Source organism: Dipodomys merriami, unplaced genomic scaffold (assembly GCF_024711535.1).
Source record: "Dipodomys merriami isolate MVZ:Mamm:240054 unplaced genomic scaffold, mDipMer1.0.p SCAF_665, whole genome shotgun sequence".
Lineage (NCBI taxonomy): Eukaryota > Metazoa > Chordata > Mammalia > Rodentia > Heteromyidae > Dipodomys > Dipodomys merriami.
Genome location: NW_027206252.1, coordinates 118,010 through 131,590, shown reverse-complemented (window position 1 = coordinate 131,590; position 13,581 = coordinate 118,010). Strand labels below are relative to the sequence as shown.

General features: G+C 52.3%; 1 protein-coding gene across 4 annotated transcripts; it reads left to right on the top strand.

The window, feature by feature from the left end:
• The first annotated feature begins 413 nt into the window (after window positions 1-413).
• LOC138815751 (protein LSM14 homolog B) lies at window positions 414-13,370 on the top strand. 4 transcript variants are annotated; one of them, XM_070005124.1, is made up of 10 exons: window positions 416-714; window positions 2,245-2,408; window positions 3,493-3,628; window positions 4,390-4,506; window positions 7,326-7,493; window positions 7,713-7,790; window positions 8,003-8,164; window positions 9,032-9,182; window positions 11,535-11,719; window positions 12,213-13,370. In XM_070005124.1, the coding sequence occupies exons 1-9, from the start codon at window positions 588-590 to the stop codon at window positions 11,704-11,706; spliced, it is 1,275 nt and encodes a 424-aa protein (XP_069861225.1). In that variant the 5' UTR covers window positions 416-587; the 3' UTR covers window positions 11,707-11,719; window positions 12,213-13,370. The 4 variants fall into 4 exon arrangements, with proteins under 4 accessions (XP_069861226.1, XP_069861228.1, XP_069861225.1 ...); XM_070005125.1 differs by lacking the exon at window positions 7,713-7,790 and having other exon boundaries at window positions 414-714; XM_070005126.1 differs by lacking the exon at window positions 4,390-4,506.
• Window positions 13,371-13,581: the final 211 nt, after the last annotated feature.

The following is a 13,581-nucleotide window of genomic DNA, read 5'->3' as shown; positions in this document are numbered from 1 at the left end:
CGGGGGCGGGGCGAGGGCGGGGCCGACACGCGCGGAGGCGGAGCCTCGCTCCCTAGTTTGCAAACAGCGACTACCCGCTCTTCCTGCGCACGCGCGCTCTGCCGCCCGTCTCTTGCCCCCCCGCCACGCGCGGGGCCCGCCGGGAGCCAACCGTGGAGGTGGGGGGCGGGGAGCAGAGAGCCTGAGAAGCCAATCCTCCCGGCCGGCGGCGCCCTGCTGCGCAAGCGCGATCCCACCTCCAGCCCGGCGGCACGGCCATATTTAAAGGGCGGTGGGCGAAGCGAACCAATCAGCGGGGAGCGTGTGGGGGCGGTGCGTAGCGACGCGAGGCCCCGGATGTGGCTGTGGCGCCGCTCCTCCCCCTCGCTCGCCACAGAGCCCCGCGTCGCGCTCCGCTCGGCTCGCTCTCTCGCTCGCTCGCGGACCGCAGGCCCCTCGGGCGCAGCGGGAGGCGCCCGGGCGGCGGCGGCGGCGGCGGCGGCGGCGCCGCGGAGTAGCCGGGAGCGGGCGGCCAGCCGACCGCGCGGTGGCGGAGCGGGCCGAGTCCGGCGCTCGTACCCCGAGCCCGGCGCGCCCCGGCCGCCGCCATGAGCGGCTCCTCGGGCACCCCGTATCTGGGCAGCAAGATCAGCCTCATCTCCAAGGCGCAGATCCGCTACGAGGGCATCCTCTACACCATCGACACCGACAATTCCACCGTGGCGCTCGCCAAAGGTAGCGGCCGCCGCGCGCCCAACCGCCGCCCCAACAGCCCGGCCGCCCCCGCCGCGGGGCGGTCCCCGCTCCGGGCGCCGGGACCCCCGTCCTGCGCCCCCGCGGGCACAATGGGCTTCCCCGCGGCGGCGGCGGCGGCGGCGGCGGGGCGCGGGGCGCGCGGGCCCCAGCCGGGCTCGGGAGGGGCGGGCTGCCCGGCGCGGCCGCCTTCCGCCGCGCGGACCACCGGACAGGTGCCGGAGGCGGGGCGCTCCCGGACGCGGCCGCGGCGCCCGGAGGCCCGGGGTGCCCCGAGGGGCTAATCCCTTGGGATGGGGGTGACCCTGGGGGCCCGGCCCGCGGCCTCCGGGGGCGGGCGGAGCCCGGGCCCCGCGCGCGCTCGCGGAACCCACCGGCAGCTGGGGCCCGCCGCGTCCGGACGGAGCCCCGGCGGTTGGAGGTCGGGCGCCCAGCCCCGACCTCCGAAGCGGGCTGCCCTTGGGTGACAGACGCCCGTGGGCGCCGCCGACGTCGAGGGGTTCGTGCGTGCCTGGAGAAGGCTTGAGTCAGTGAGGTGGTGCAGGCAGCGCGAGGCCTCGACGCCTCTTTGTCTTCGTTCTCCGGAGAAGATGGGGAGCCCGCTCCGCGGCAGCCGGGGCGCTGTGCGGAGCCCCCAGGGCCCTCAGGCGTCGGGGCGCGTGTGGAGCCCGCCGCCCCGGGGCCGGGCGAGCCCTCCGAAACCGGAGCTTGGTGCTCAGACTTGGGTAGACTCGAAGGCTTTGTGTCCACTTGAACTCTCCGGGCTGTACTACTTTTGATGTGAAGCCCCATTTGGAGAAATAGAGGCACAGAGCAGGCCTCCATCCGCTCATTGTGTGCCTGCTAGGTACAACCTGCGGCCAGACCTAGATGAACCCAGGATCCTTAGGGCAGAGCAGTGAGGTAGGACGCCTGGACCCCGGACAGTAGGATTCATACTCCAAGAGGGTCAGTTGGGTTCCCATTTCCGCATAGACAAGGGAGGCTGGTGTGTTGGGGGGGGGTCCCATTTCTAGGACCCCCCTTCTTTGTTCCTGTGACCTACTCAAAGCTAATGGTGTGTAGAAGAGTGAGGTTCTTGTCTAACTACGGCCTTACTAGCCTGGGCTTGTGCGATGGTTGAGGCCCAGAACCACGGGTGGTGCCCCTGCAAAGTCAGCTGTGAGTAGGTAGGTTTGGCAAAGCAAACCTTGTTTTCTCTGAGCTCTGCACACTGCTGTGTTTGCCCTGGAGAATATGGAGCTTCGTGAAAATTTTCATGAAATGTTCTTTGTTATCCTCTTTACCTACAGTCTCCCAAGCATCACTGACTGAACCTTGTAGGTTTTGTCCTCCAGAAATTGGGACTGTATAGTTGTTGAATTGTGACCAGTGTTTTGTGCCCATCAAGGCAGAGTCCTCCCCCCACACCCCCAGACTTCCAGAAATCTGGGCAACTGTAGTGTCAGAGGACTGGTGGAATGGCCTTGGCCTAGGATGACAACTTAACCCTTCTTTTTCTCAACCCCTAAGTGAGGTCCTTTGGTACTGAAGATCGTCCCACAGATAGGCCTGCTCCCCCAAGAGAGGAAATTTATGAGTACATCATTTTCCGGGGCAGTGATATCAAAGATATTACTGTGTGTGAACCTCCAAAAGCTCAGCACACACTCCCTCAGGATCCTGCTATCGTTCAGGTAAGCGTGTTGCTGCTGTTCCGTGTGTTCACTGTTTCCACATAGAACTTAGTGTCATCTGTTTGGCCAGCATGTTCAGAGTGCTTGAGGAATAGCCCCTTAATGGAAAGTGGCCTATTATTCATTTAGGTGGTTGGTATGGAAGGTGTTAGTTGATACAACATAGAGGAGATAGCATTTTCTACATGCTATGGCCCCTCAGGAAAAAGGGCTACAGGTTAGTGTAGGTGGTGTGCTGGAGTCTCTGCTTCGTGTCTGGCTTGGAGCTGGGATACCTGGGATGTCTTAAGTGGAGAAGTCAAGTCTGGAATGGCATGAGACGCCTGCAGAAGTGACAGGATTTGCTATCTAATCGTGTTCTGTTTTTACAGTGCAATGCTGGGGGGCATGAAAGTTGCAGGTCTTAAGCCACGTGCCCAGGAAAACTGGGGCCAGATTAATACTGTCTTCATTTGTATATTTAAACATTCCTTGGCTTCTTTGGGGTTCATGTTGCACTGGGTTGTGAGATGGGAATGACAACTGAAGGTAGGCACAGGAGGATGGACTCTGTTTGGAGCAGCCCAGGCCAACTTCTGCAGGCTTTTGAGGGCGGGCACCCAGTGCTCCAGAAGAGACTAGGGACAGGAACCACTCCAGGCCTGCGGGGAGGGCCGCATGGTAAAGTCCCTATATGGGAGCAATGCTCCTGGAGGCTTGGCAGTAAGACAGCAGGTGGACATTTGGGGGAGTGTAAGTAGTTTCTGGCCACACAGCTACACTTCTGCTGTGGTGGGAGTCGGTCACGTCTCCAGTACAGCATAGTGTCTCTTCCTTTTGAGGAGTCCAGAAATCTCATGGCAGAAGGGAGCTGTTAAAGGTTTCAGTAGAGGTAGAAGTTCATGTTGGAACACAGACAGGTACAACTAGGAATGAAATGTTGGGAAAGGGCCACTTTGGCCATACTGAGAACTCCCCAGGAGTCCCCAGCACGTCAGTCTTACAGAACTGGCACTTTCTTCCCATCCGAGCAATGCTGTATATGCAGACTCTTGGGGTGACAGGATGGCCATGCACTGCTCTTACCCTGTGTCTTGTTGTTTAGTCTTCCCTGGGCTCTGCTTCTGCCTCGCCCTTCCAGCCACATGTGCCTTACAGCCCCTTCAGAGGGATGCCGTCCTACGGCCAGCTGGCAGCCAGCTCCCTGCTCAGCCAGCAGTATGCTGCCACTTTAGGTCTAGGTGAGTGACTGACTGTTCTGTCTGCTCAGCTACCCCTGCCTGCATCCAGCAGGAAGTGGGAACAACAGATCCTGAGGGTGGGGACATGTCTGTGTCTCATGTTCAGCTCCTACACTGTTTGTCATGTCATACCATAGGCTTAATAAATTACCCAGTGCAGCTTCAACTTATTAGCGTGTTTAGTAACTGTCAGCTGAGAGTAAGAGGCAGCAGTTTTATGTTTTGCACCAGATGACCCAAATCCAAATCAAAATTATCCGAAATGTCAGACTGGGTCTGAGTGGAAGTGTTGCTGCATCTGCCTCACAAAAGAAATGCTGACGCATGTACTTACAGATGAGTTCTAGCTGTAGGCATGACTATAAGCCTATACTGCCCCATCATCCTTTTACATCCTGTATCACTAAATCCTTTGCTCAAAATGGCTTCAATCAAGTTGACCAGTCTCAGTGTAAGAGTGAGATCAACCCTGTGCTTGATCTGGACTCAGCCCTTTAGCCATGTTTAGAGTATAGTGGTTCATGCAACCTTGCTGAGGCTTCAGCATGAGGCAGCCAAGACAAAGGGCATCAATTGGGTCCTGAACCAGTTCTTTTGTCTTGATTGCCATTCCTAGTGTGACAGGTGGCCTGTCAGCCTGGCTCACTGTCTCTAAAATAAGTTTGAATGACCAGAGTGGCCTATAAGAGGTTGCTTGGCTCTTTCCAAGCTTATTAAACATAAGACAAGTATGTCCTGACTGTGTGCTTTCTCTTCTTTAGAGAAGTTGGTAAGCCCTCCAGCCTCAGCCGCTGCCTCCAGCCCTAGTTCTTCTCCATCTCCACAGCCCGTTTCAGAGCTTGACATGTCCTCAGAGCCACCTCAGCTTGCTTCCAAGGGTAACAGCAGTTTGGAGAATGCATGCTGTCTTGCAGATCAGTCTGAGAGCAGAGGGTAAACTGAGAACCAGAATGACAGGAGCCGTAGCAGATTGTTCGCTAGGCCCAGGGATCAGTGACACGGCTTCATTTGGTTCAGCACATAGCCTGAGTTGATAAATGTTCACAGTTTTAAAGAAGGGTTAGAAAGAGTCATTGGAGCGTTTGTTCACTCTGCCTGAATCTAGGGTCTGTTTTGACCTATTCATGCCCACTATGCAGGGGAAATCACTTTGAACAGAGATGATTCTCTGGGGTTTGTTGGGTGTTAAACATCTTTTGTATTGGTGCAGAGAAACTAAACAATGTGTAGTTCACTGGGTCAGGACTAAACACCCATAGTTCACTGTGTGGGGACATTCAAAATTGGGAACTTGAATGAAAATTCCCTGCTCCTTGGGGTGAACAGCATGAAGGCCAGCTGGTCAGTGCCATTGTCTTACTACCTATCTGCTGAGAGAGCAGCCCCTGTAGGATTTCTTTCCTTTTTTTTTTGGTTGGTCATGGGACTTGAACTCAGTCTGGGCATTGTCCCTCAGCTCTTCAGCTCAAGGCGAGCATCTACCACTTGGGCCACAATGCCATTTCTGGTTTTCTGGTGGTTAATTGGAGATAAGAGTGTCACGGCCTTTCCTGCCCTGGCTGGCTTTGAACCGAGATCCTCAGATCTCAACCTCCAGAGTCGTTAGGATGACAGTAGTGAGCCACCGTCGCCCAGCCCCTGTGGGATTTCTTGACCTTCACATTCTCATTTACTTTCAAGTTCTGGTACTTACACTGCCAACTGTGCACATCTGTTCTACATATGGCACTATGGTTGTTGACACAACTCAAGCCTTTATCATTACTAGACTTCGTCTAGGCAGTTGCCTGGGACTCTTGGCACATTAGCACTGTTGGACTGTGCACATGTTGCATCCTAAGTCCTACTGGACTCCACTGTTTGAGTTAGAGCAGTTGTAACCACATAATCCTAATTACTGAGGCAGAGATTGAGAGGATTGTGCTTGAGGCCAACTGAGGTAAAAAGCCCCCAACAAGCTGGGTGTGCCCAGCTGTAATGGGAATTTGGTGTGAGGATTGTAGTCTGAAGCTGTCCTTAGGCAAAAACATAAGGCCCTATTTGAAAAAGAGCTAAAGCAAAAAAGGCTGAGGGTGGCTCAAGTGGTAGTGGCAGGTGTGAGCCCTTAAGTTCGGTTTCTCGGTCGTGGGGCCTGAACACTGGGCCTGGGCGCTGTCCCTCAGCTCTTCAGCTCAAGGCTAGCGCTCTACCACTTGAGCCACAGCGCCACTTCCAGCTTTTTTCTTTTTGCTTATGTGGTGCTGAGGAATCAAACCCAGGGCCTCATGCATGCAAGACAAGCGCTCTACCACTGAGCCATCTTCCCAGCCCCAAGTTCAGTTTCTAGTACCACCAAAAAAAAAAAAAAAAAGAAAAAGGAATATAATAATAAATTCATTGTTCTTAGGACTATTTACATAAATGTGCCATAGGGCAAGATTGTTTTAACTGGTTTGGATTCATAAAAAGCACATGAACCAGCCAGGTGCCAGTGGCTCATGGCTGTAATCCTAACTACTCAGGAGGCTGAATCTGAGGATCACATTTCAAAGCCAGCCCAGGCAGGAAAGTTCCTGAGACTTTAGCTCTAACCACCAAAAAGTTGGAAATAGAACTGTGGTTCAAGTTGTAGAATCTCAGCATTGAGCAGAAAAGCTCAGGGACAGCTCCCAGGCCCTGAGTTTAAGTCCCAGTACTGACACACACCTGTATGCATGCACACAACACACCCGAGATTCTTGATCTGTACATTCCTTTGAAGTCATGTCTGTCTGAGAAGGTGGTCCAGGTTAGTTCCCATCAGAACTCTTCAAGGATAACTATACTGGCAGTGCTTGTCTTGTTTTCATCCTAAGGAGTTTCTCTAATTTCTGTCTAGTGTACAAGATAACACTACAAGTGTATCATTTATTTGCATTGGGCTGGTATGAGTTGCCTCATGGTTACGACTCACTTTGTCTCCTGTCTCTAGCTACTTCCACCCATTTCCTAAGTAAATTCCCTCAACACTTCCCATGGATCTTGGGAACTGGGAGACAGGGAGGCAGTGGAAGGCCTGGTGGCCTGTGTACTCTCGCAGGTGCAGAGGTCCATCCCTGTGTTGGCCAAACATTGGGGTTGTATCTCACAGTACTGTAGGTTTAACCCCTTATCAAGGTCACCTGGGAGCTCTACTTGCTTTATGAGGAGCCTTTATTTACTCGAGAGGCTGAGGGTTATTTACTGCAGTCAATTCTTACCACTTGGTCCTATTTTTCATAAAACTGTTCTAGAATTTAACTTCAAAGTCTAGCCACTCAGCTTCCTAGAAGCTCTCAGATTACGCTGGTTCTTTTCCAGCATGGACCAGAATGATAGAGTCTCTGATTCTGAATTGATCTCCAAACTCTTAAGCCTCTTCGGAGGAAAGTCGTTTGTAAACCTCTGGGGAGGAGGTGCCTGTTGGTAGGCATTGTGTTTCTTCCCTTTCTTGGCATTCCCCTAGCTTGGAGCTCAGGGTTGGGATTCCCAAGATAAACTGGCCTTGGTGCACCCTGATACCTGGCCGTCTGCTGCCTGGGCTGGCTCGGAGGGAAAGGGCTGGTCTAGGGAAGCATGCCCTGGATTTAGGGTGTGCTTAGAGGGCATGAGGCAGGTGCTCTCTGCCTGAAGAGAAGTGGTTAGATATGGAAGCCTTTCTTCTATTGTCTGTTTTTAAACCTTCTTCCCCTCAATTCAGGAGCTGGTTTTCCATCCACCCCAGTCGGCAAGAGTCCTATGGTGGAGCAGGCTGTCCAGACTGGTTCTGTTGATAACCTGAATGCCAAAAAGCTGTTACCCAGCAAGAACACCTCAGGGACACAGCTCAGCGGGCGCCAGGTGCAGCCAAGCAGCAAGACCTCCAGTGGTATTTGAATACTTACTCTTAATCCTGCAGTTTTCTCTGGCACACCGATCACTGGGTTACTTTTTTTTAAGTATTAACACTCCCCTCCACTCCCCAGGGCAGGCCCATGTGGCAGCCTCCCTCCAGTGGTGCCCTGTGTGATGTTGGTGCCCTGCTTTGGTGGCTGAGTTCTGGCTTCTGCAGGAGCTTTCCTTACTTCCTCTTCCCTTTGCACCTTAGATATAGTCCAGCCAGCAGCTGTGCACACTCCAGGTCAGGTGAATGACGAGAATCGAAGGCCTCAAAGGCGGCGGTCAGGTAACACCTGTTACCACTTGATTTCTGGGCGCCACGAGTAGCAGACAGTGCTTTGCTTTCTTCCCTTTCTAGGATGCTGGGTGAAGGTGCTGCTTCAATGTGCTGTCCCCCCTCTTTGTTGTCTGTTGTAAACAGCCTATAAGGTGCTTTCAAAGTTAGGCTTAAAGCATCAGGTTGGTAGCTTATCTCAGCCATGGTTGTCTTCCTCGTAGGGCATCGGCGGACAAGGAATCGCTCCAGAGGACAAAACCGTCCAGCGAATGTCAAGGAAAACACAATCAAGTTTGAAGGAGACTTTGATTTTGAGAGTGCAAATGCCCAGTTCAACAGAGAGGAGCTTGATAAAGAATTTAAGAAGAAGCTTAATTTTAAAGGTTTGATTCATATGAAAGTTATCCCCCAAGAGTTACCTTTCACAATGTGTTAAAATGACTGAGGGTGCTCATACCTGTAATCCCAATTACTAGGGAGGTAGAGATCAGAATTTTAGTTCAAGGCCAGCCAAGGCAAAAAGCTAGACTCCCCATCTCAAATAATAGGCTGGTTGTGGTGGTATACAGATATCATCCCAAGTAGACCAGAGGTATAAATAAGATTGTGGTCCAGGCTTGGCAGGGCAAAAGTGGGAGCCCCTATTTTTTTAAAAGGAGCTAGGCTGGCACTGGTGGCTCACGCCTGTACTCCTAGCTCCTCAGAAGGCTGAGATCTGAGGATCACCGTTCAAAGTCAGCCTAGGCAGAAAGTCCACGAGACTTATCCATTTAACCACCAAAAAAACTGGACGTGGTGCTATAACTCAAGAAGTAGAGTACTAGCCCTGAGCTGGAGCTCAGGGACAGTGCCCAGGCCCAGAGTTCAAGCCTCTTGACCAACAAAAAGAAAAAAAAAATAAGCAAAAAGAGTTAAGGGTATGGCTCAAGTGATAGAACACCTATCTAGAAAGTGTGAGATCCTGAGTTCAATCCCCAGTGCTGTCAAAAGAAAAAGATAACTGGAGCAGCCTTTCCTGGGAAGCCAGTTGAAGTGCTGACCCATCCGGAAACTGGAATAATCAACTGAGCAACTAATGAGATGAGGTATTTGGGGTGTGTGCAACTCTTGCAGCCTCCAGTGAGGATAAAGATCTCTGTGTGAGGCACTTGGGTACCAAGCACAACTGCTGAATAGATCCCTGGAAGGAAGCCACCTGGGGGATGGGTTATGATGTTTGCTTCTGCTCCTTGTGCTCTGTTTCCATGTAGATAACAAAGCTGAGAAGGGGGAAGAGAAGGATCCGACTGTGGTGACCCAGAGTGATGAAACTCCTGCAGAAGAGGACCTTCTCGGACCCAACTGCTACTATGACAAGTCCAAGTCGTTCTTTGACAACATCTCTTCAGAACTCAAGACCAGGTGAGAGTTTCAGTGGTCTGACAGGAAAGGTAGTTATTCTGTGAGCCTAAAGTGCTCTTGCTTGAAGACCAGCCTTGGAACCTCTTATTCTCATGTTTGAGGGTGTTTGTGTGTGTGTGTATCAGTATGGGGACTTGGACTTCATTCTGCTTTCTTGCTCATTGCTGGTGTTTTACTACTTGAACCACACCTCCACCTCTGCATTTTGTTGGCGATTTGGACATGGGAGTCTCACTGACTTTTCTGCCTGGGCTGGCTTTGAAACAGGATCCTCCAGGTTTCAGTCTCATGAGTAGACAGAATTACAGGCCTGAGCCATTGGTGCCTGGCTGTGTTTTAGGATCCTACCTTTTTGTGTAATAGATAGAAGAGTTCTGCCTTGTAAGATGCATGTAGCATGGGAAGCCTCTGGCAGTCACCAACAAAGACTTGCTGTCCCTGCACTCCCTGCCCGGCCTCCCATGCGGTGTTCTTGCCCAGCTTTCCTGCCAATCCTGCTGGCTTGTGTGGCCTGAGAACCTTGCCACTTGAGGTACCTGATCATATTCCTTCTGTTTCTCTTCAATATTTTGTGTAAGCACCCTGGATTCCACATACAGTCTGTAGAGCAGATGTGGTGTGCAAGCCCAGACCCCCATGTCCTGCAGGGTACCACCAGGCATGCTGACCCTATACAAGCCCAGCAGCCCAACACGTGCTTTGCTCTGCAGGGGAGCATGCCTAGGGAAGAACATAAGCAGAGAAGGGCTGCTGAGGCAGACCCAGCAGTAGGGTGGCTGTGTGGGCTTGCCTGCAAGTGGGGCTGAGTAGAGGTGGGGAGGCTGGAGTAGGACTTTTTAAGTCATGGTGATAGTGGTGGTTCCCTGTGTTCTGATCGAGTGGACAGCCATTGAGAAGTTAACACGTTGTATGGTATCTTGGTGGAAGTAGAGTAGGGCTGGAGGGCAGGTGGAGGCTGGATCACTAGGCAAGAGGGGTCTTAAGAGTAGGGTGAGCCGGGCGCCCAGTGGCTCACACTTGTAATCCTAGCTACTCAGGAGGCTGAGATCTGAGCATTGCGGTTTGAAGCCAGCCTGGGCAAGAAAGTCCATGACACTATCTCCAAGGGACTACCAGAAAATCGAAGTGGTGCTGTGGCTCAAGTGGTAGAGTGCTCGCCTTGAGCTGAAGAGCTCAGGGACAGCACCCAGGCTCAGAGTTCAAGCCCCAAAACTGCCAAAAAAAAAAGTTGAACATGTGGTAGAGGGAACTGCGAAATACTTCTGCCTTAGCCTCCCGAGTTGCTGGGGTTAAAGGTACCCATCACCTATCTTTTTTTTTGGTCAGTCGTGAGGCTTGAACTCTGGGCCTGGGCGCTGTCCCTGCGCTCTTCAACTCAAGGTGGGCACTCTACTGTTTGAGCCACAGTGCCACTTCCGGTTTTCTAGTGGTTTATTGGAGATAAGAGTCTCACGGAGGGCTGGGGAGGTGGCTCAGTGGTAGAGTGCTTGCCTTGCATGCGTGAGGCCCTGGGTTCGATTCCTCAGCACCACATAAGCAAAAAAAAAAAAGAAAAGAAAAAAGCCGGAAGTGGTGCTGTGGCTCAAGTGGTAGAGCGCTAGCCTTGAGCTGAAGAGCTGAGGGACAGTGCCCAAGCCCAGAGTTCAGGCCCCATGACCGGACCAAAAAAAAAAAAAAAAGAGTCTCACGGACTTTCCTGTCAGGGATGGCTTTGAACTGCGATCCTCAGATCTCAGCCTCCTGCATAGCTAGGATGACAGGCGGAGCCACTGGCGCTCTTATATCAGCCTGGGCAGTTGAAGGACGGAAGTCAACGAAGCCCGAGTACAGAAAGCTCTGCACCAGGGCAGGGGCTGCCTGTGAGCATCCTGTGGAGTTGCTGGGCACACAGCTGAACACAGGATCATGTCTGCAGCATGTGTGGATAGCTACAGTGCAGGGGCTGTGGTGCCATCTTCCCCCAAAGCAGATGCATATTCTTGTGGGCCTTGCTCCATCTGGCTGTGGCCCTCCATCTAGAACTTGAGTCTGGAAGGGTTCTGTGTCCTGCTCCAGTTTCAGGCCTGCTTGGGATCTGGGCTTCCCAGCACCCATCTTCCCTGCCACCTAGTAAAGCTTCCTTTGTCCCCCATTAGTCCTGTCCTTGCCACTGGTGGTATGGATGCATCTTAAGTAGCCCACACAGGGAAAAACAGGCCTATCTGAAAAGTGGCTTGCACCCCTGCATGTAGTCTGGAGCTTCAGACCCCTTAGCAACTGCTCATTTTTTCCCAGAGCGGAGGATGAATCCCGTTTGAGAAACTTGAGTTAGTGCCCACTGCATTCAAAACCTCATACACCTCTTTGATTTAGTTCCAGGCGGACAACGTGGGCTGAAGAGAGGAAGCTCAACACAGAGACCTTTGGAGTGTCAGGGAGGTTCCTTCGTGGCCGCAGTTCCCGAGGTGGATTCCGAGGAGGCAGGGGCAGTGGGACAACCCGGCGCACCCCAGCTTCTCACAGAGCTGGGACTGGCAGGGTGTGAGGGTACAGCCTAAGTGAGTGGTGACTGACTGGACCCTTTGGCGGGAAGTGTTGGGCCTGGCGTACCTAGAGCGTAGTTGCTGGAGAGGTGCCAAGACCGGAAGAGTCTTGCTCTTCAGAATCACCCCAGGGGCTTCTAGGAACATCCAGCCAGACTCTGACCTGGGTCTCTTGGGTTGGGGTGAGCACCTGTGCTTGCTGTTTAGTACCATTCTTGAAGAGTGTTCAGCTCACTCTGGCTCTGAGTCACCCAGGTATTAGAAAGGTTCCAGGTGACTTGTATACAGCCTGGGTCTGGGCATTGTCCCTTTGCAGCGCAGGGAAGACCTGGAGGGGCCAGGGCCTCCTGCCAGTAGCTGCCTTCCAGTCCCTAGTGTGAGCGAAATGGGTGGCACAGCTTGATGGAGGGTGGAGCTCCCCACTACCTCCTGGCAGCAGTGCTGGTGATCCTGGGCTATTGCTTTAACAAAAGGTACGGCAGATATGCTTCCTTTCCTCTCTTTGCAGGCTGCTGCTGAAGAGGCACAGGAGTGGCACTGTGTATTTAAGGACATAAGGAAATGATGCACTTAACGGAGAAGTGGGTCCCGTTGTTTACTCAGTTGGAAAATCCCACACTGCTACTTATGTTTTGGACTTCACTTAGACATGGTCTGATTGGAGCCATTTGTTTTTGGGAAGTATTCATGGGTAACCTCTCTGAGGTGTCTTGACCTAATTTCCTTTTTGGTTGTGTATAGCCTCATTTTATGGTTTTGGTATTTGCAAAAGGTTTCTATAGTGAAGGCGTGATCCTCACTTTGTGACTGTTTCTTTTTTTTTTTTTTTAAGCAACAGCTTTGACTTTTAAAACAGAACCAAATCTCACTTGGCACTTGTGGCCAAGTGCATCTCTATAACCCATCTGGCCCCTGGTGCTGCTGGCCTGGCATCCCCATTGCCAAAAGTGGGGTCTCAGGAGACAGGCAGGGCTAGCACAGGGTGAGCTGGGCATGTGGGGCGGGTGGGCAGGGAAAGGGGGTGTCCCATGGATCATGTTGTGTAATGAACCAGTAACGTCAGGGTTGGGGCTGGCAGAAAGGGGTGGACTTGGTTATGAGAAGACCCCTGAATGTTAGCTACGTAGTGTTGTGTGGAACCTGGTTTGCCCAGGCATGGAGGCGTAGGGTTGAAGCCCAGGACAAGCCATGTGGGTGAGCACCCTGTGGCCCTCCTGTCCTATCCCTGCCAGGCTCTGGCCCAGTCAGCCAGCGTTAGGCTCTGGCTGAACACTTGAGTGTTCTTGTCCTCTTGGAAATGAGCCAGTCTTTTTTGCAAGGTCAGCTGACCTTATTTTCTCTTGATTGTAAATAGTTCTTGTGTGTTTGTTTTAAAGGTGGGTGGAGGGAGGGTGGGAGTATAAATTTGTTGCATGAGTAAATGGGTCAGATCTTCAGCATAAGCATGCGTCCTTTTGACTGACAGGGCATTTTGTTGAAAATAAGCACCTTGGTAACTCCTTCAAAATAGCTATAAAGGCTTTAGTTCTGTGTTAAGTTACTGTAAAAACTTGGGTTTATTTTTGTAGGACTTCATGGCTAAGAATTAGAAAACAGCATTGGGGCTGCTCTGTTGGAGTAATGTAAATTATAACTATAAATAAACAAGCAAAGCTTTCAAACTTTCTCTTCTGCTGTCCAAAACTACCAAATCATATCCAAGGCCTACCCAGAGGCAGGTACAATGTGTGTGTGCAAGACCGTGGTGATGGTGGGGGGATTGGGGGCTCTGGATGGTGCTCAGGCAAGGTGTGACCCAGTGGGGCACTGGTGGCCGGTGCCTATAATCCTAGCTTCTTAGGAGGCTGAGATCAGAGGATTGAGGTCCAACGCCAGCC